The following is a 20969-nucleotide window of genomic DNA, read 5'->3' as shown; positions in this document are numbered from 1 at the left end:
TCCACAGTTGGTTGTTTATTGCTAAACAACAAAAGTCCCCTGAGTCGTACGTAGTCCATCGGATGGCCGGAATGTCGGGTTCACCATCCCACCGGCGGCCCTATCTGAATTGGGCCGTGCACCCTGGATGCTCCACTACCATCGCGAGTCCAACCATCACGAAAGTGATGAACTTGGACGCGCTTCAGCTGGACAAGGGCCTGAAGGATTTTATGGGTACGCCAAGGGAGGGAGCAAGCTGGCACGACAGAGAGAGAGGATGACGACAGACGCGCCGGACAGGTTGAGCTTCACCAGCCAATTTTTCTTTTTTCCGTACTTCAATCTTAAATTTTGTTCTTATTTGACCGTGTTTTATTAAATCATTTGTTTTACCAACAAACGCACGCTGAACTTTCGCTACGGCGGTCCATTGTGAAAACATGTATGACGTACATCACTGCGGAAGATATTCGTTACATCTTTGCATCAGCAGAGCCCATCGCGGTCACTGTTCTTGACGTACAGTTGTCGCAACGGGGGTTCCACTAGACTTCCGTACAGCACTCATCGTTTCTTTCAACATAGTTGCTGCTCGTTTCCATCCATCGGGATCTTCCACGATATGTCCTGTGTCTTGGTATACGCCGTAGCTCGGCTTCCTGGCAGCATAGTCGTATGGAGTCTGACCTTGCTCGTCGCAAGAATTGGGGTCGGCGCCAGCCTCCAGCAGGACTTCGGTCACTTTCTCGTAGCCCTTCTCGGCAGCGTAAGAAAGCGCCGTTCTTCCATTGACATGTTCGGGGTCCACCAACGCTCCATGTTCGAGAAGGATTCGTACTGAACCGTGAAACCCATCTGCCGCGGCATATACCAGTGCAGTGCGGCCTCTGATGTCTTGAGTGTGCGGATCGGCTCCCTTGGAGAGCAGGAGAAGAACCATATCATTGCACTGGCTCTCCAGCCGCCGTCCTGCAAGTGACTTTGAAACAGCAGCCATGAGAGGCGTACACCCCTGGTTATTCTGGGAGTTGATGTTGACCTGCCCGGACTCGAGAAGAATGGAAACGCCCTTCGCGTAGCCACGCGCAGCACACAAGGCCAACGGAGTCCAGCCTGGGTTGTCTGGGATATCTGGAGGGTGTCCAAAGTCAGAGACGAGACATCTCATGATACTTGGACGCATCCCCGCGTTCGCTGCGTACCACACGGCTGATTGTCCATCCCCATCGGTCGCAGTGAGGTCAATATCGCCGTGGCAGCAGATCTCCCTCACCAACGACTCATACTGCCCCTCCATCTCACAATTCGGTTCTTCATCATCGCCAAGGGTATATAGAACTACCATCAGAGATGTTCGACCCATCAGGTGTCTTGCGGTAGGGTTGATTCCGGCAACCAGCATCTTTGCCTGGACGAGCTTTCCGCGCAGCATGGAGAACAACAGCAGATCCAGCTTCTGGAAATCGGTTAACTCGGACTTCCAGCGGTTGTCGTCCAATATGCATTTAATCACCGGCCAATAGGACCGTTCAAAAGCGGTATCCAGTACGTTTATTTCTTTCCCCGGCTGTTGATTGCTCGGCTTCCAAGTGAGGTTGAGGCGCACTCGAGGATCGTCCAGGAGAGTTTGGACCGTAACCGGACAGTTTGCACATACGGCCCTCTCCAGAGGAATTGAATCGCCTTGAAGGCCGTTGATGGCGACATCTCCATATTCCACTGTGTCGTCTGCTGAAAGCAGCAAGCCAACTACTCCGGCTCGACCATTCGAAGCTGCATGGTACAACGGGAATTTGCCTTTGCTGTCCACTCTCCGGCAGGCCGCGGGATCTCTAGCTAGAATCCGACGCGATACACCTTCCAATCCGTAGGTCGCCGCGACAATCAACACCGTATCGAGACAGCAAGAACTGTCGATCATGGTGCTGCAGAGATCGACTAACTGATCTGTGAGAGCATCATCTGGGCCTGGGCGAGCCTCTCTGCAATGGTCGCTCCAATAATTGGATGCGTACCTAGAAAACGATTGCTTCCGGCGCGATTTTGATATTTCGGTAACGCCAAGGGCAGACCAGTCGATGACATCAGGATCGCTCTTATCGAGGTCGTTGCAGTCGCTAACATCGTCATTCAGCATTTGATACTGCACGCACACCGTGCCTAGAACCTCATGGGAGCTTTTTTGGGAAAAGCTGTGCTTCCATGAGAATCATTCTTGCTGGGCAGCTCGTGCGTCTCCTTCTTTCCCCTCGAGGAGAAATTCTCTGGCCGTCTGGTGAAGAAAGTAGATTTGGTCGTCAATGATTGAGACGAACAGCCCGCAAGTCACTTTCAACGTATTGACGAAACGGCTCCGGGCTTCCAGCTGGAGTTCGGAAAGATTCCGGTGCGCGTCCTTTATTGCCAGGGCGACGGACATATCGTCGACAGACATGGGCTTCCGGGCAGCCAGGACAATGTGGATGATTTTCCGGGCCATGTCGGTGTCGTGGCTGCGGCTCAGAATGTTCTCGTACAGTCTGTCGAGGCCTTCGGGGATGCTGCTGAGAGCCGCCTCGACATTTTCCTTTGTGAAAGACAGGATGCTCTCGACCACATCCAATGCGAGCTTTACCCAGAGGTACGTCCTGTTCTGCGCCGCAATAAGCTTCGTCTCCAAGAATTTTGCCTCCCCAGGCTCCAGGCTCAGGGTTTCGGCTAGTTCCTCGACTCTCTGCCGGATGAAAACGTCGATTTCCGAGGATATCCGCTTGACCTGCGCTTCGTCCTCCCCCCTCAAATGAATCGCCGGCGAATTGTTTTCCAGCCCTTGGAACGCTCGCTTGATGTCCAGATACGGCCTTGATGTGATAATGAACCGGACTTTGAGGCTAGCTGGCGGCTTCTTATAAACTGCACTTAGAGTCGTCATGATTTGACGGCGGTCCCGGCGGTTTTCCGTTTCTTTTACACCGTCTTCGTCACCACACTCGTCCAAAGCATCAAGGACGCAGACAACGTCCTTCTTGCAGCCCGAAGACAGATCCAAGAATATCTCAAACAGTCTCTTGAACGAACGGGTCAGCGGCTCGCCGTCCTTGTAGAATTTGTCTATCAGCGCCTCGTCCATCAGATCGGGGTGCTGTTCCAGCAGTTGGCGTAAGATGGCGCACATGGCTCCGGAAGCTGTCTTCTGGTCGTCAAAGCCGTCTTTGAAAAAGAAGTAACAAAGCGTTCGGTCTTGTCTCCGGGGGAGGACAACATCCACCAGGTATTTGGAGAGAACGGACTTCCCGCAGCCAGGATCTGCCGAAACCCACAGCAACCCTGGCTCCGGGCTATCCTCCCAGGATCTGAAATGCGGGTGACCGGTAAACCACTCGCAAGTACCCGGCGTCCGTTGGTTGTTGATGTCCTTGCGATCCTGGTAGGGGCAGGCGCATTCGGATAGCCGAAGCAGAAGATTGTTCCGTCGCTGCTGTAGATGAGGGGGGACAGCGCCTTCATCCTTGACCTCGTGACCTCGCAGAACCAACTCGCGCTGCTCGTCCAGAAATGCATGGAGCTTTTCGTCTGTGATAAGCGTCGCATAAGCGCGGCAGCGGTCGTCCATGTCCTTGATCTCGGTAATGAGGTCCTTCCAGGTGTCGCCCCTGAACATGTCTCTGATGAACTGGGTGGCTTTGCTGCGGTGAAGATGGCATGTCGCACGTGCCTGGAACTCAATGATGTTTGCGTAAAGGCTGATGAGGCTGTTTTCCAGATCGAGCACCAGCTTCTTGGCCGACGCGGCCGGCAGGCTTTCCATCTTGGCTCTCCGACGGTAGACCTGCTCCATTGCGATGTACTTGCAGACTAGGGACGAGGTGAGCTCGAGCGCCTTGAGAAACTTCTCGCGCTGTTCGATTGGCCTGACCAGGAACTGGGATGAAGTCAACACTTCGCAAGTGGGCGCGCCGCGACGAGTCTCTCACTGTGAGTAGCACCAGCCCCCCCGCACAGACGAGAGATGCATGAGGGTCTACGCTCGCGGCGGCGGTGATCAGGTCCTTGGCCGCCATGATGTTCTTCGTGGTCTTGTCGAATAGTGCTTCAACATCCAACTCGTGGCTTCCGAATGAGACTGTGGCCCTGTTGCTGTCCAGCTCTTTCACCTTCCTGCCCAAAGTCTCCGCCACCCGTTCCTGATTGAGACAAACTGATCCCTGGCTGTGATGCCCGGATTCAGCTGAGGTATGCTCACAGAGCAATATTTCGTGGTACGCTTCAACGATGGCTTTCTTCTCGGAATCTCGGTCGCCCTGCAAAGACTCCCAAGCTTCGCCCCAGAGATCCTTCATCGTATGCTCCGAATCCATCAAGTCACGTTTGGCATTGGCATCTTCAAGGGGTTCAGTGGGTGGTTGGGCGCTTGACGGGTCGTCATCAGTGTCTCCGCCAAGGAATGGCTGTTGAGCTGTATCCGTCTTGCCTCTTTTCTGATCATCATCCGAGGTGATGGATTTATCTTTCATCGAGTTTGCCGACGAAGAAAGCGGTAAATCCGGGACTGGTTTACCTTGGGTTTTTGTCCGGTTTGTCACCTTGCCCCAGAAACGACGAGTTGCCATTGTGAGCCCCATCTTGGCAGCCCACGACGTCGACAGTGAGAAGCTTGGTCAGTGTTGCAGTAATGAATCAATGGCAGAATTCTGTTGAGGATTGTAAATCCCCCTTTACGGTTTGCGAGGCAACATGCCTCAGGCGATCATGCAGCACACTTACGGCCGACTGCCGGCTGCAGGTAGACTGGGATCTTGCATCTCCATCCGTGGTTGCGAGAAGTGAGACAAACGCACGTCCAATAGTTGGAAAACCATCGTTGCCGCCCATTGAGTGGGTCAGAAGTGTTGTCAGTACATAGCTAAGCCATGCGTGCACCAATAGAAAAGTCGAATCCAACCCAATACGTCTATCCATCTCATTGGACATCATGCTAGCTAACATGCCGTCCATGTGATGTCAAGACACCGGCCAAGAGCCAAGTATTGTCTCTCCAGAATACCAGACACGTTTTTCAAGTTATGCCTGACGCTCTGTCGTAGATGCCCTTGACGGGGCCGTGTCTGGTGAGAGAGCTACGAACACTTCCGTTCCCGTGCCCCTAGCTGTTGGATCTCAGGGTGTCGGTCTCAGTCTGGCTGAAGGGTTTCAACCAGCTCCGGGACAGTGGTGTTGGTGTTTACAGAAGACGACAGTAGTGGTCTGAAGGGCAGGGCGACGCATGTGGTCTTCCCCGAGCGTATTCTCATGGTGTTTATCATAAAAGAGGGCCCTGTTAGCTCCCATCTCATGGCACCATGTCATGGCTCGGAGTATGTCCTGTTCATTTACGCTGCTACTCGGGAAGCCAAGGCGCAGTCCATGGGCTAGATGCATGCACCAGGAAGCGGTTCGAGTCTCTTTGGTTCAAACTTACAGACGCAGCTCAGTCTACAGCTTTCTCAGATACAGGCCTAACAATATTCATGGTTCTCGAGCCTTTCTTTTGGCACGGAAGGCTGAACCAGGTGGCCGATACCTGCGGCACTTACAAGTGCCACAACTCCGAGGCTGTTCTTGCAGTTTCCGACGAGTCTTATGGACTTCATCAAGTGAATGAAACCCCGCTTGGCTTGCGATGACATGTTCTTCTCCACGATAACGCAAACAATTAAAAGGCCGTGAATTCGCATTGGTATAGACACGCTGCATTACAAATATATACTTGACGTCAAGCTCTTAAGAGTGCTCCCCTCGCAACATCCCACAACTACGCAGAAGCCGACGAGCCAAGAACACCCAAAGACACAGCAGCGGCCACTAGACCCCTCCTCACGGCTCCCCCTCGGGAGACCAGTCGTACCAGCCCATGTCGACCTCGTCGATGGAGTTCCACGTGGCGACGAACTGCGCCTTCTTGTCCTCGAGGCCCTCGGTGCAGAGGATCTCGTACACGGCGCGCCAGGCGCTGTTGAGGGCGCCGATGATCCAGGCGTGGCCGGAGCTGAGGGCCTCGCCGGCGAAGTGCATGTGGCCGTCGGCGGCCGGGCGCATGAGCCAGGGCATGGCGCTGCTGAACTGGCCCGGGGCGAAGATGGCGAAGGCGCCGTTGGAGTAGGCCGAGTCGTACCAGTCGTAGGCGTGGTAGCCGAGGAACTCGCCCTTGAGGAAGTCGTAGGTGACGCCGTGCAGCTCGGCCAGGTCGCGCAGGAGCACCTCGACGAGGGCGGCGGCGCCCTCGGGCTGCGCCGGCGCCTGCGTCGTCGGGTTGTGCGGGTTGAGGTAGGCGCCCAGCCGCAGCGCGTCCTGGTTCCACACGTAGCTGGCGATCATGGTGCCCGGGGCGCCGGCCACGTCGGTGCCGTACGAGGGGTACACGCAGCGGCGGAGCGGCAGGTCGGTGAAGGACTGGCCGCCCTGGAACTGGCCGGTCGGGAGGTTCTCCCACCTGGGGTTGGCGCGGTCAGCATGGGACTACTACCCTCGTGCGATGCAACGGGCATGACCTCGGGCCAGGAGAAAAGGGGTTAGTGTGCAGAGGGGAGCCGGGGGGCGGTTACCATCGGGTCCTGAACTTGAAGCCGACCTTCGTCGAGGGATCGTATCTGCGGTCCGGATTATTAGCGTCTGCGTTCCTAGCAGCGTACCCGCAAATCCTCGCCGGCCGCGAGACACTTACGTCAGGGTGCGGATGGCGTTGTTCTGGTAGTAGTTGAGGCCCAGGCCGGTCGTGTTGATGACCTGCAGGGCGCCCAGCGGGGCCGTGGAGATGACGTGGGCGTAGTCGAACTCGGCGGTGCCGTTGACGACGACCTTGAGGGTGCCGTCGCGGGCGCCCTTGCGGATGTCGGTGACCCTGTTGCGCAGCACGGGCTTGTTCTTGACGACGAGGTTCATGCCCTTGGTCAGCATGTCCATGCCGCCGTTGATCAGGGACCAGTCGTTGATCTTGCCCTCTGAGCTGTCGAAGATCCACTGCTCCAGGACGTTCTGCGACATGGCGTTGGCGCTGTAATGGCCCGTGGCGTCGTTGACCGTCTCCATCCAGTCTACCTCGGTGTTGGTGAAGCCCTTGTCGAGGAGGAACTCGCGGACCGACACGGAGTCGTACTCCATGAGCAGGTCGAACCCCGTGGTGAAGTTGGCCGTCAGCGCCGCGGTCAGGAACTTGACCTGCTGGGACCAGATGGTGGATGCCGAGAGCGTGCCAAAGGTCGCGTTGAAGATGGGCACGCCGTACCGGTCCGGGGCCGTGCCGGCTGGGTCCTGGTTCAGAGTGGTGACGCCATTGAACCGTCTAAACGTGTTGTTGGACTGGAAGAGGTACTGCTTCTTGACCACCTGGTCGCTCTGGGACACCCGCGCGTTGATGTAGGGGATCAGACTCCACGAGTAGTCACCGATGATGCGATCCATGTAAGGCATATGGGGCAGCCGCATAGCTCCCACGTCCTGCGCAGCATGTCAGGGTCGGATGAACGAACGGAGGACGAGGGGGAAATTGATATTGGGCACTCACGTAGTAGTCGTAGTATGCGGGATCATTCGGCGTGGACTTATCCCAGGCCTCCTGGTCAAAGTGGTAAGTGTATATTCTCCCGCCGACGCGGCCAGAGGCCTCGTGGATGTCGTAGTCGATGCCGAGGGAGTCGAGCAGGATGGCGGAGTAGAGGCCTGCGGCGCCGCCGCCGACGATGCCGACCTTCAACGGGACATCGGCGGGCGTCTTGACCTTGGTGTGGTTGCTGTAGCTTGAATCGCCGACGATCTTCCGGAAGAAGGCGGCGCGGGGGTTCTCGGCGGCGAGCCCGCCGTCGTTGAGGATGTTCTTCTCGACCAGGCGTGCTGGCGGCTTGGCATTGGACGAGGGCAGAGCTAACGACTGCGCCAGCAGCAGGGCGGCAACGAGGGCATGTGAGGTAAAGAGCGGCATTATCACGGTCGAAATGACTGACTGAGAGGCACCCGACCAAACAACTACTGTTCACGCAGTTTTACACCCCCAGCCGGGAGCGATGTGTTTATAACCGTACTAACAAGACTATGACGGGCCATTTTGTTTACACGTAGTATCAAAGCATCAAACACAGCTACCAAGACATGATTAATGAGGGCATTTCCGCCCTCCAGACCGTGGAAAGCGCAGATGTCTTGGGCTGGCGTGGAGGTGAGGTGCAGCTGGCATGCCGTGGGTTTTAGCATCAGTCCCGGGACCCCAAACACGTGGTCGGCGGTCGTCCCCTTTTTTTGCATTGGAATGCCGGGCCCCGACCAGAAGCTTGGCCCGTGTCCACGCGAAAACCGTCGCCTACCGCGGACCGCATGGTACGGGGTCTTTATTTCATTGCATGTTTCCGCGCACACGGGAATGGCGTGGTAGTTGGGGTCTCAACATTGCAGCCATAAACATTGCGGCGAACATGCTAGAGCGAGCTAAAGAGCGAGCGAGAGTTTGGGAGTGGAAATTGTGCTCTCGCTCCGGGCGGGGCCACTTTACTGTTAAAGCTTGACTGTGATCGAATGTTTTTTTCATTTGGATCATCACAAGCACCGGGGCTGAAGAAGAACTTTTTTTCCCGCTGGAATTTGTGTGCCCCGGATTGCTGGCAAGCTTGAAGCTGGCTGCCTGTAGCCAGCGGCCGTGTCATCCAAAACGAGGAAATGAATGGCGGCGGTGGTTGTCCGCTTTGGGTTCTAGCGGCGTTCTACCACCCCATCTGCTATTAGTATCCGTAGCTACACACAGCTCTCATTCTGCCCCGGGTTGTTGCTCCTCGGCCGGAGCCAATGTTCCCCTTTACAGAACGGGTTCGCCCAATGTGGTTATTGCGGCTTCTCAGGCCGACATTGCGTGGGTAACGGATCCAGCGGGCGGGCTGTATCGTTTGATTTGCCGTGGCGGTGCTGAGAATGCAAAGTCAAAATCGCAGGCCGGAGAGTCCGCCAAGGCGCAACGCAACGGTGGCGGCGGTTCACGCTGTGTGCATGGGATTTGCACTTGCAAGGGGCATAAATTCATGCTTGTCCGAGGTGCATGCCCATCTGGGACGGATAAAAGGCCGGAAATAGGTCTCGTTGGGTTGGGCTGGGCGGGAGAGTTGGTTCGGGATCCCGGTCAGCGATGTCCGGTTCTTCAGCGCGACGAGTGAGGGCCGAGCGATTAAGCACAGGGGGGAGTGGTCTTTCGGGGGGTGTGACGGAGGGATGGTGTGCGTGTTGGTGTGTGTTGGTATGCGGTACATAGTATGTGGTGCATGTGGTGTGTGTGTGTGTGTGTGAGTGGTGTTGGCAGTGCGTGGTGTGGGCGGCTCGAAGGGGACGGGGGAGAAAAGGAGGAAGATGGGATTGGGACGGTTCCCGGTACCGTTGGTTGGTTGGTTGGTTGGTTGGGGTGGGGGCTGTTGGCTGAAGCGAATTAATAAGCAGACGGGGCCTTCCCTCCTTCCCTTTTCCTTGGTTACGGCTGACGACGAAAAAACACCGCGCCGGGCCGTGATTGGTCAGCCGGCCGGCCTCCGCTTGCATCACGTGCAAGGGGGCGTGACGGCCAATCAGCCGCGGGCGGAGATGGCCCAAGGCGGAGACCGACCCAGGACCGACGCGGCCAATGGCAGCGGTACCCCGTCATCAGGGTGGGCCCGCTGTAGCCGCCCGGCGTGTGATTGGGGGAAACTGGGCCGGACCCGCGCAGTAAAGAGTGGGTCCTCTGCCCGTGTACGGATACGTATCTCGCTTGTGCTACGAGCAAGGAGCAGAGCACCGAGAGAGACGCGTCCAGACCGTCATGCCATGGGCCACCCACCGCCAGCTTTGCCAAGGCACACAGCCCAGAGGGAGAGAGAGAGAGAGAGAGAAAGAGAGTGGGAGCAGAGAGAGAGCAGAGTAGAGTAGTAGAGCAGGGTAGGGCAGAGAGCTGGGCGGCTGAGCGGCAGAGCGGCAGAGCAGATGACAGGCGAGAGAGGGAAATGAGAACAAGTGGGCGAGTGGATGAGTGGACGAAAGAAAATACGGAAAGATAGATCAGACAGCCAGACATGGCCAGACACTGCCAGAAATAGCCAGACACAGCCAAACACAGACAGACACACCGCGCGTGCCCGACAAGCTAGCTGTATCGACGGCCGACGCAGATGAATTTCTCCCGGCGCGTCCGTTGCGCTCGCTCGCTCGCTGCGTAGTGCGCCAGTTGCTTGCTCGAATCCAGTCCAGTCCCCGTCCCGAAGCCGAGTCCTAGTCCCAGTCCCAGTCCCAGTCCCAGTTCCAGCCCAGTCCTAGTCCTGTCCTGTCTTGGTCCCAGTTGTCCTCCTCCTCACGTCGTCCATCCAATTCCACATCCACGTTCGCTCGTCCCACGTCCCCCCCCTCCGTTCATTTCCCTCCACTCGCAGGCGTTGGCTGGGCTAGCTGAGGCAGGCGAGGCGAGGCGACTCGAGCGAGCGAGAGTGCGCTTATTGCTTGGAGCCTCCTCCACGTGTCAAAAGTCGTCCCGTCTCGTCTCCGCCCCCTTGGGTTTCCCCTTACTCGCCGTTCGCGCACGGCGGAAGTGTGGACGTACGTTGGAAAGTGAGACAACGATGCGGATGCCCGCCGCCAACGCGAACGCCGTCGCCGTCACCGTCGCAGCCGACAACCGGCCGGACTCTGCTGCTCCAGCTCCAGATCCAGCGAGTACTCCTGCTCCTGCTCTTCCTGCCCTCACTCCCGCTCCCGCTCCCACCACCGCTGCCGCCCTTGCTGCCGCCGCCGTCGCCGCCGCCGCCGCCGCGTCGTCGTCGTCTTCTTCTTCAGCAGCAGCAGCAGAGCCGTCCATGTCGCTGTCGCTGTCTCAGTCGCGCCATGACGCCGCCCTCGCTGCCGGTCGCATCGAACCTTATTCGTTCGCAGCCGTCAACCATCCGCCCATATACCGTCGGCTGGCTGCGGCTCCTCCTCCTCACGCTCACTCACCCTCACGTCAAGACGCGCTCGGCTTCCCGCCGTCCCCGTCGCCAACGCCCTCACATCCCAACCACAGCAGCCACAACCACAACGCCGGCGCCAACACCGGCGTCCACACTAACCTCAACAGCCATGGCGCCGCCAACGCCTTCGCCGCCAACCACGCCCGCCCGCCGCCGCCGCCGCCCTCCCGTCCCGACTCCAAGCCCGTCGCCGCCGCCCGGTGCTCCGTCATGGCCCTGCAGAACGTCCTGTGCGACCCGGACGACGATGGGAGCACCTCGGCCTCGCGCTCCAGTCACCCGCCCACGCCGCCGCATCTCGATGCACTCGGCCTCAACCACCCGCCGCCGCCGCCACCGCCGCCACAGCAGCAGCACCAGCAGCACCACCATCACCAGCATCATCACCAGCATCACCAGCCCGTCGCCGCGGCGCCCATTTCTCCAGCCACGGATCCACTCGAGACGCCCCCCTTCGTCGCCCGTCCGAACCCGACTCACGTCGTCATGACCACCCGGCCCCAGCTGCAGCCCTCTCACCAGCGCACGGAACCCGGCTGCAAGACATGCCAGATCCGCAAGATGCCGTGCGACGAGGCGCGCCCGACGTGTGAGTCCCCTCCCCCTCTCATTTTCATTTTGACTTTTGTTTTCCCGCGCCCGCGCGTCCTTCAACCCCTCTCCCCTCCCTGTCATGTTTGGTTCGAGCCGGCCTCACCCTCGCCCATCCCGCGGAAGCGCTCTTCCGGCCGTCCCCGAGTGTGCCGGCTGACATGGAACAGGCCAAAACTGCTCGCGCATGGGCATCCACTGCCTGGGCTACTTCTCGCCGAGTCATGCCAGCGCCCAGCAGCAGCAGCAGCAGCAGGCCACGGACCGCTCCGTCCCTAGCGTCAGCGCCAACGCCCGCCGCCAGGACCAGGAGGAGTACCTCTTCTTCCTGCTCGACCACTACCGCCACACCAAGCGGCACTGCATGTGGGAGCTCATCACCTTCGACTTCAATGAGCACTTTTCCTGCAACATGCGCAAGGAGGCCCTGCAAATGATCAAGCGGCGGCGCTTCAAGGACAAGGAGTGAGTTTCGCCTGTTTCATCTTCTTTCTCTCTCTTTCTCCGGTTATGAGGTCGCTGACGTGAGTGGCAGCACCAGAGAGGGCTCGCCGAACGACCCGGGCAGCGCGCCGCGCCCCAAGCCCAAGAGGGGGCGGAGGCCCAGGTCGAGCGCCTCCCTCCTCCAGCCAAAGGCCGAGGAGCTCGGCAACGAGTCGGGCACGGGGTGAAGCCGGGGAGGGCGATTCATCCTTTGCTTCTTATTCATCCGCCGCCCTCCGGGCTGCGTTTTCTTTGTTGCCCCGGCCGCGACGACCGCGGACTCGCAGCCGGGGCGGGGAAGGGCCTGTTGGGTCGAGGCCACCGACGTCGGGGAGGTCGGACTGCGCAGCGGGCCGTGGGCCGCGTTGCGAACGTCGGCGGGATTCCCGGACCCCGGACCCGGCCGCCGGCGATTGGGAGCCTATACGCAGGGGCGGACTCTCAGAATATTTACAACTTTGCCGCCTTTGTGCAAGTTGCCGACGTCCCCTTTCACCCCTATTTCAGTAGGCGGATTTTACAACTCTCGGACCTTGTCCCGCGTCCAGGGAGCGGCCGTGCCGCTATTCAACATTCTTCAGAGGCAGACGGGCATCCAAGGGTTCCCGCCAGGCCAATACACTGTCGTCCGGGCCTAATCGAGAGGATGGCCGTTTCATATCCCGCACCCCGCCGAGCACACCGACGAAGAAATGGCTAGCCATCGAGCGAGGCAGGCTTTTGGCATGGAGAGCCATCTTAGTCCAGAAATGCCACGTGCGGCCCTCATCCGGGAGCGAGTCATTTCCCAACCATATATCCTCCATTTGGAGCACAAGCGACATCTCAATTCTATACAAATACTGCAACCCCCGTGCAAAGTCTTATAACCATATCCCGGCCGGTGGCCACCCTCGCAATTCGCACTACAGAAATGGACGGTAAAGTTCTGGACGGCAACGCGGCCATGATTCTCGAGAGCGGCAACCGGGGACATTTCGAGCCCGCCCAGACCACGTGACGTTGAACGTCTGGTCCAAGTGCGGGGAATCCATCATTCGATCGCCTCACCGCCAATTTCATTCCCCCCCTGCCCTCTCTCTCAGTCTCTCTCTCTCTCTCTCTCTTATCTTATCTGGGCGCGCACACTTCGGAAGCCCGGCCTCCGTCCCCCGTTATGCTACCCGCGGCCGTCGTCTATCGTCGCCCTCGTATGAGCGCGAGAAACGCCGGGCCCAGGACGGACCGTTTGAAGACCCCGAGGACGACGGCATCGTTTCCTCCCCCGACCCCCGCGTCAAAACTTGTACATATACAGATTTATAATTCACTACATGACATAATGCGAATAGATGACATATTTTCTGTTCCCCTTTGAAATTTTGCCCCGCCCTTGGCCGCCCACGACCCTGCCTCGTCAGCAGCGCCGAAATCTGCGCGTGAGATGACGAGCGTCAACCCAATCGTTCCCTCGTAAAGCCAGGGGTGGACGCGGATCAGCATAATCCCCGCCTGCCCCTTTTCTCATCACGTGATCCTGCTCAGCCTGATTGCAGGGAATAAATAAATGAATAAAAATACCCAGCCTTGTCGTCGTTGATTCTCAGGGGGGGGAAAATGTGAAAGGCGGTAATCACTCACCATCACGATGGCCTCGGAGCCAGCTGATGCATGTCGATCGGATCACTTCCGTCCCCCCGGTTCCGGACAGGCAGAAAAAACCGAAAGGCAGAAAAAAAAAAAGGAAAGAAAAAAAGTATAAATGTGACAAGGGGAATCCGGCATCCTTGGCGCGTTGGTTGGTTTCTATCCCGTACTTGCATGAGTCTGCGCCGCAGGCGGCATCTGATTGGCGTGCGACGGCGACCGGCGCAGGTGAGGCGAGGATCAGCTTGTCCGAGTCAGCCTGGGGGGGCGTTGGTCGCATGCGAGTGCTGCGAACTGACGAGGCCGCGGGACTTTGGTCGCGGCCTAATTTAATCCCAACAACGCAACCAACGTTGGACAGGGGGGGATAATGATGGCCTCTCAATGCAAATATCAGAAGGGGGAGAGGGGGGAGAAACGCGCCAACGGAGGAGGTGACTCGGTGCAAGAGGAGCAAACATCTCGTTTCATTCACTCGTCGCCGGCTAGCTTTGCCTAGTTTCCTGCCAGAGAGCATGAATGGTGAGGGGAACCGCCAGAAACCCAGCGCAACGGTTCCGTCCCACACACATCCAACTGACGAACCCATGCCTGTTCGTGCAACCTCAGCTCGTGTACAGGGATCACGGAGTTCCTTTGGCCGGCCAGCCCCCCTGGGCCCGCACCACCAGCCCACATGAACCAACGCGAGTTCCAACAGCCGTCCAACAGCCGTCCAAAAAGGGACAGTTGCCAGCTACCAACTTGTCCTCGCCGGCCATAGGTTTCAACGCCGTTGGAAACCCATCGCTCTTGAATGGACCCCTTTCACCTCGGAGCTCATGAAAGCTGCATACGAAACCGGCGGCGGCGACATGGGTTAGAGAAATGGCGGGCTGGCTGGTCACATCCAACGGCCCAGGACCCATGTACTTGGCTGTTGGATCGATGTCCAAGCCGACGCCACCAACATCAAACCCTGTCTCTGGCGTTTCCAAGATTGATTAGCTTGTGTTGCCCAAACTCCCCCTCCGAGGGTGTGCCCCCCCACAACGCCAAACACGTTCTCGGGGTCGTAGCGTCATGGGAGTTGGGGAAAGAGATCCTTCCGTTGCTTGTGCCTGTTGTTTGCTTGCCTGGCGGGGGGTCGAATGCCCCAGGCCGTAGGTTCTGTGACTTCCCCGCATCGAATCCTAGGTGGTGAACAGCATTCACTTTGTTTGCTAATTCCACCGCCACCAACAACCCCCTCAACCCCGCGCTCGTTGCGTCCGAGACTCCGTGTGCGGCAAGCCCAAGGTGCATGATGCTCGATGTGTCGATAGACTGGTTCGAGCGGTCGTTTCTCCCCCCAGCCCGAACCTGACAGGGTTGAGGGCAGAGCCCATTCAACCCCATGCCATTTCACATGTTTGCTTCCGAACAATAGTCTCGAGGTGCAATACCTGGACTCGCCGCCGTAAGAGAGCCAAAAACAGGTAATCTGGCCGTGACAACCCCCGATCAAGAAACAACAAGCGGGCCCGGGATAGTGGTAGCGATACTCGGCATGGCACGTTGACAATATGCGCGGCAGGAACGGCTGCGAGCGCCAGGGTCGAATCCGAACCGGCCTATAGTACTGCTCGCATGCCACGCCTCGGGCGAGCTGTCGATTGCCGGGACCTCGTGCTCTGCGCCCGCTAAAGTATGGAGATTGCTGTGCCGCTTCTCGCAGCCGGGCGCTTCCAACAGCCCGGGCTCTGATATACCCGCGGATAAAGCCGGAGCTAGCAGAGCACATGATGGTGAGTCTCGGAAACGTGGTTGCGGATATGTGGCGATGAGGAGACGGGTGGGGTGTATACAAATCCGGAAGTATCTGGGGAGCCTGGTATGTTGTGCAAGTCGAAGTTTTGTGCGTGTATGGCGCTGGTATGCTGGCTTGGCATTAAACCTTGACGAAGTTTAAATAATATGAAAGCTGACACGGAATTTTTCAGGGGCACCTCACAGAAGACTATAAGAAGAATCTTGATTTCAGGCCTTCGCGGCCAACTTTACCTCAGGTTGGTGATTCATGTTATTAGCAACTCAGACCGGTAAACCTGAGGATTTGACCAGAGCACTTGCAATTGGTCGTCGTGATTTGTTTCAATTCAACTCTGGGTCTTTATCCTCGACATCCAACACCGACGATGGATGGTTATACTGCAGGATGAGACCATTAGTCTTCTAGTGATATAACGGATACTCCGAACCAAAGACGTGCGGATCAAACCTGTATATCTCAAATTATCACTGCAATACCTGAGGTTTGGAACAATCTTTTTTGACATGTTGATGGCAGGAACGGCATAGGGAAAATTGACCTAGACAACCCTTCTCGCGAACTCGGTGTGTCGGCCCAGGTACTAGTAGTAATGACTCTCAAGATGTAACTAAAGACAAATCCAAAGAGAACACTACTCCCGAGAAAACGCCGCAACAGGGCTGGCAAAGCAAGCGGGAGTGATTTGGCCAGAACTCCATTGCAAGGGTTCATGGACGAGATACTATAGATCCCGAAATAATACTAAACATCGATGTGTTGTACAGGGTGGCTTACAATATTCTTTTTGCCTTGAATTATCTTTATGTCTTATACCTTGTAGCGTAGATAGACTGGAAACATCGTATCACTAAATGCCTACGCATAGTTGAGTTGCCACGTCCCCTCCCTGCAGCTGAAAGACCTCTGGTTCCTGTGCAAAAAGAACGACCGAGTCGGCGTCCTTCGTAAACTTTGGCCAATGAACATCATCTCCAGCCACGGGATCTTTCAACGGATCGGTCGCGAATGAGAGCCACAGACCTAGTGCAAGTAATCGCGTTAATGCTGGTCTTGACTGAAATTGTGCATGACAGACTTACTCTGCATAGTTTCTGCAACCTTCCACTCAAACTCAGTCGAGTTGCCACGGTACTGGAAGTGGGTGCCAAATACGAGTGGTAGCTCGGCTGAAGCCATTATTAGTCACTGCCAAGCAAGACGTTCGCTCATAATCCGAACTTACCGCTGTGCATTGCCCCCAACCAGGGCAAAGGCGCAATGTTTGAAAAGTTACCGGCATACTCGTAGTAATACGTGGTCAAACCAGCGAGTTCACGGTTTCTGCACGCGATTGGGATTAGCGACATGCATGACCATGCTATTCCATGGATTCACTTACAAGACCTCCTTGTCGACCGGGCAGTTGATGGATCGCAGACCACTCTCATATTGGCCAGGCAACATGCCGTTCGGATCGTAGGAGCCAAGGGATGCTCCCTCGTTCGAGTTCGCGCCAGTCATGTAAGGCTTGAGGCAGAAAACCAGTCAGTTATTCAGCAGTCATTACGCATCATGCTCCAAAGACAAACTTACCACTTTAGCAAACTTTCCGTCCAAGAGACGTTCCGACGAGTTGGCGAAGGCAGTGAGCTCGTCCACCACCGGCCTGAAGCTCGTTCCGGTGCCCCCAAATGACAGAACCTGTTGGATGGTCTCGGCATCCACTCCCTGCACGCAGCTCAACTCCTGCTCGGCGGTGAGGTTCCCGCAGCCAACGAAACTGGAGAACTTGGTGAACGTGGTGTGCCCGGGGTCGCTAACCGTCAGGGTCGAGGCGGCGCCCGAGTCCGCGATGAGGCCAGACACAATGGGGTCCTCGAACCAGGCGTAGCCGTACATCCCGACAGACATCCCGCCGGCTGATTGCCCCCACAACGTGATGCGCTCCGGGTCGCCGCCAAATGCGAGGATGTTGTCCCTCGTCCACTCGACCACTAGCCGCTGGTCAAGCAGCCCCGCGTTCAGCGGGGCACCCCCGGCATTGGGGAACCCAAAGATGTTGACGCGGTAGTTCATGATCACAAAGATGTGTCCTTGGGTTTTCTGTATCCACTGATCCGGGATCTTGTACAGAGAATCGGCACCGCCGCCGGTGAAGCCACCTCCAGGGATGTAGACGAAGACCGGCAGCTTCTCCGAAACTGGCTCCAACGGCGCGTACACATTGATGTAGAGGCAGTCCTCCGACTGCCCGCCGTTGATGAGAAACTGCTGCGCATGTTCAGTATAAGCCGTGCTCGCATTGCTCAGTTGCTGCATGCAGGAGGGCTGGTATGACGTCGTTGTGAGATTGCGGAAAGGCTTCTTAGGCTCCGGGGGGAGAAATCGCAGGGCCCCAATGGGCGGCTCCGCATACGGTATCCCCAACCATTGACGGACACTGGGGGCAGTGTCATTGATAAAACCAGTGACGGTGCCTGCAGTAGTATCGATCGAAAGCCCGTGTCCGGTGGCGCTGCAGCCTGACTGAGGGTTTCTGGGAAGCGTGGCGGCTTGCCCAACACTGGCCGTCCACGATAGAACGGAGAACAGGAGGCGTCGCATGATGGGAGAAATCGGTTCACACGTTTGAAGCAGCAGACAAAGCGAAAGCCCAGGAGAACCTAGAGAAACATTAGCGAGAGGCTTTTATGGACTTTAACGGCTGAATGACATAATCCAACCCCCTCTCCGCGCCAGCGATGCTGCGATGAGAATCAACGGTCATGTGTGAAGTGGACGCTAGTCATGGAGCTTGATTTGATGATCCGGCAGAACGTTTAAGAGTAAACCCATGCTGCAATACGACTCTGCGATGATCATCCCCCGCATGTTGTTGTTGTGGTTGTCGTCGGCATCGGCATCGGCACCAAACCCCGGACTTTTGGTGCGGGGGAACCAACTTTGCGGTAACCGATGTGCGGGGAAGCTAGATCCTAACCCCGGGATGTCCTGTCGGCGGAACACCGCGGACAATCATTTTTCAGACTGACATGTAGTCTAACCCGAATTTGAAATGGCATCGGACGAACCAGCCCTGGGTAGATCGCCGTCCGGTGATACAGACACTGTTCGTCCCTATCTCCCTCGAACACAAATCCCTCAAGGTCCACATGACAAGAGACCATGGTTTTAGCGGTAATACACTCATTTGTGGCAAGGAACCATATATCCCACTTAATAGGAAGAAAACAACATCCAATGAAGCACAACTCCTTGATTCCGAGTAGTTCGTATATCAATCCACTTGATAATCCTTGTAGTGACCTATGACCATTGTTATTTCTTGTAGGAGGAGTGGCGTTGACCGTAGTAAGCTGCGCTCTACTCTTATAGCGTGCAACATGAATTTACATGTCAAGCCAGGCCGAGTATAATCGCTCCTTTCTGGTTGAAGACTGATAAGCTACATAATACCATACGGCATGAGATAACCATTTTGCCATATAAGCGCAGGATTTTCCACAAATTTGCTTGATACGCGTCACAGAGTGCTGAGGTGTCTGTTAATTTTTCGTCGTTAATATTTACATCCGTTCTATGTGTATAATCTAGCCTTGCGCCCCTTGAAACAGAAATGCACTTCCCCCGTTTTAGCGGCCCAATTCCTACAAGAACGCTACAGGACCATTCGTCTTCTAAGGGCTGCGGATGTGGACGGCCATGTTGCCGTTGCCCCAGGCCGTCTGCTGTCCGTAGACCCTGCCGTTGCTGGTGCACTGGTCCATGATGGCACCGGCAGAGCGAGCGACGGCGCCGCTGTTGTGTTCGAGTCAGCAAAACAGGTTCTCTCATCGTAATCTTGGAAAGAGGTAGGGAGGGATGCAACTAACCACAGCACCGTGACGGGGGCAGGGGGTGAGATGGTCGACACTCCCGTGATCTGAGCGACTCCGCGGACGCAAAAGGAGGTGCCGCTGGTGTAGGCCACACAGTTGACGTTGGAGCGGGCGGAGAGGAAGTCAATGCACCACGCGGCATCGGCGGCCTGTTTTCAGGTCAGAAAAAGGTCTTCACCAAAAGATGGTGCGGAAGAAAAGAGGGAACATACCGAGGCAGGGCTGCCGGCTGTGCCGGCGCAGCTGGCGCGCTTCTCAATGCCGTTCTCGTCTGAAAGCACACAAAGAGTTAGCCTTAATACTCCAGCACCAAACCCCGAAATAGGATAAGGAAACGAATCACGAACCGGTCAAAGTCTGGTTGAAGGCGAGGGCAACAGCCTCATCAGGCGAGAGGTGGTTTCCGCCCGGGTTGGCGATCTTCTCCTCAGCCCACTTCTCGAACGAGAAGAGCTCTGTGTTCTGGCTGTCGGTCCTCTCGTCGATGCTCGCACCAACCGAGGTCGGGGCAGCGGCGATGAAGGGGATGAGGGCCAGGAGGCCGGCGGCGCGGATGATGTTAACCATTTTGATGGATGGGGATGTTGAGTAAGTGATGAGAAGGTAAGTGGTGAGAATGTGAGAAGATGAGAAGCTGAGGTACTGATCTGGAGAGAAATAATTCTGGCGCCCTCAAGGAGAGGGTTTTATAATAGTGTTCACGATGCCGTCTGTGATATCTTTACTAGTCATGTTGCAAACATTAGATCCGCTGCCATGGCTGACAGTATGATCCTCACAGACGTCATTCGCCCACCCCGTGTCTAGTTTACGAGCCTTTGCTCATAGTTAACACTATTCTTAGGTTTTGAATCCTTATGATGGGCCAAAGAGGGTCTCATCTGGTGGGTAGCTGGCTTGGCCGTCTGGATCACAATCCTGCCACGCCAAGCTGCTGGGCCAAGGAGCATTGTGTCCACTCCAGCCCAACGAGCTAGAAGATTCGCAAAAAGTTGTCGTTGTGCTCAGCGACATTGACGCCAATTACACAAGACTACGGAGTTTAACAGAAAACATCAACTGTTTGAACTAGAATCTAAGATGACCTATCCCCCTTGACTGCGACTCTACAAGACAAGACTGGCAACTTAGCGAAGGCAGCAAAAGGCTAACTCGGGTCGCTCAGACTAGAGCGGCAAAGATGGGTGAGAGTACTGCGCAACTGAGCTCGGCAATACCACAAATCTTGTGCATCCAAGATCATCGTGTTAATACTGACAATATGAGGCAAGTACACAAAGGAGCGCGAATAAACGGCCAAGGCTACTCGATCCTTGACGACCCCGGAATGCTCCCAGGTAAATAGAGATCCAAGGACGCCGTACAGGGGAGCGTACCTAGGCAGCAGCATTTAGGGATCGCTCGGAGACACCCGATAGGCTCGTTCGGAGAACAAAGTTTTAGTTGAACACGCCCCCGCTACAAATGCGCGGTGGCGGTGTATAAGCACTCAACTACTCGTAGAGGCCAAGTCTACAGCGGGCCGGCAAGGCACCATAGGGCGCTGTCTGGCCGCCAATGCCGGCGGCGCAGCGCGGGAAGCACCGCCGCCAATGCAGGGTTTGGCTGGCACTCATCCCAACGGCCAGGTTACAATGCACCTTGTAAATTCTATAAAAGCTTCTAAACTCCCATCAA

The 20969-nt window shown here is 56.6% G+C and overlaps 6 protein-coding genes across 6 annotated transcripts; 1 reads left to right on the top strand and 5 right to left on the bottom strand.

Annotated features, from left to right (window-relative positions):
• Positions 1-487: 487 nt before the first annotated feature.
• EsH8_VII_000165 (uncharacterized protein) lies at positions 488-1903 on the bottom strand (the record flags this gene model as incomplete). Its single annotated transcript, XM_083270298.1, has 1 exon — positions 488-1903. One exon carries the CDS (start codon positions 1901-1903, stop codon positions 488-490), a length of 1416 nt encoding a protein of 471 aa, XP_083127855.1.
• A 288-nt stretch (positions 1904-2191) lies between these two features.
• EsH8_VII_000164 (uncharacterized protein) lies at positions 2192-4571 on the bottom strand (the record flags this gene model as incomplete). The annotated part of the gene is made up of 2 exons (XM_083270297.1): positions 2192-3883; positions 3936-4571. 2 exons carry the CDS (start codon positions 4569-4571, stop codon positions 2192-2194), a joined length of 2328 nt encoding a protein of 775 aa, XP_083127854.1.
• A 1243-nt stretch (positions 4572-5814) lies between these two features.
• EsH8_VII_000163 (flavin monoamine oxidase family protein) lies at positions 5815-7915 on the bottom strand (the record flags this gene model as incomplete). Its single annotated transcript, XM_083270296.1, has 4 exons — positions 5815-6430; positions 6543-6587; positions 6662-7434; positions 7502-7915. The coding sequence occupies 4 exons, from the start codon at positions 7913-7915 to the stop codon at positions 5815-5817; spliced, it is 1848 nt and encodes a 615-aa protein (XP_083127853.1).
• A 2641-nt stretch (positions 7916-10556) lies between these two features.
• Positions 10557-12205, top strand: EsH8_VII_000162 (Zn(II)2Cys6 transcription factor domain-containing protein; the record flags this gene model as incomplete). Its single annotated transcript, XM_083270295.1, has 3 exons — positions 10557-11532; positions 11705-11999; positions 12070-12205. 3 exons carry the CDS (start codon positions 10557-10559, stop codon positions 12203-12205), a joined length of 1407 nt encoding a protein of 468 aa, XP_083127852.1.
• A 4077-nt stretch (positions 12206-16282) lies between these two features.
• Positions 16283-18018, bottom strand: EsH8_VII_000161 (Alpha/Beta hydrolase protein; the record flags this gene model as incomplete). The annotated part of the gene is made up of 5 exons (XM_083270294.1): positions 16283-16455; positions 16515-16601; positions 16658-16755; positions 16814-16941; positions 17008-18018. 5 exons carry the CDS (start codon positions 18016-18018, stop codon positions 16283-16285), a joined length of 1497 nt encoding a protein of 498 aa, XP_083127851.1.
• A 1073-nt stretch (positions 18019-19091) lies between these two features.
• Positions 19092-19859, bottom strand: EsH8_VII_000160 (uncharacterized protein; the record flags this gene model as incomplete). Its single annotated transcript, XM_083270293.1, has 4 exons — positions 19092-19212; positions 19287-19441; positions 19505-19563; positions 19640-19859. 4 exons carry the CDS (start codon positions 19857-19859, stop codon positions 19092-19094), a joined length of 555 nt encoding a protein of 184 aa, XP_083127850.1.
• Positions 19860-20969: the final 1110 nt, after the last annotated feature.

Source organism: Colletotrichum jinshuiense, chromosome 7 (genome assembly GCF_051148585.1).
Source record: "Colletotrichum jinshuiense chromosome 7, complete sequence".
NCBI classification, from domain to species: domain Eukaryota; kingdom Fungi; phylum Ascomycota; class Sordariomycetes; order Glomerellales; family Glomerellaceae; genus Colletotrichum; species Colletotrichum jinshuiense.
Note: the sequence above shows the minus strand (reverse complement) of the source record. Positions and strands in the feature narration are given on the sequence as shown.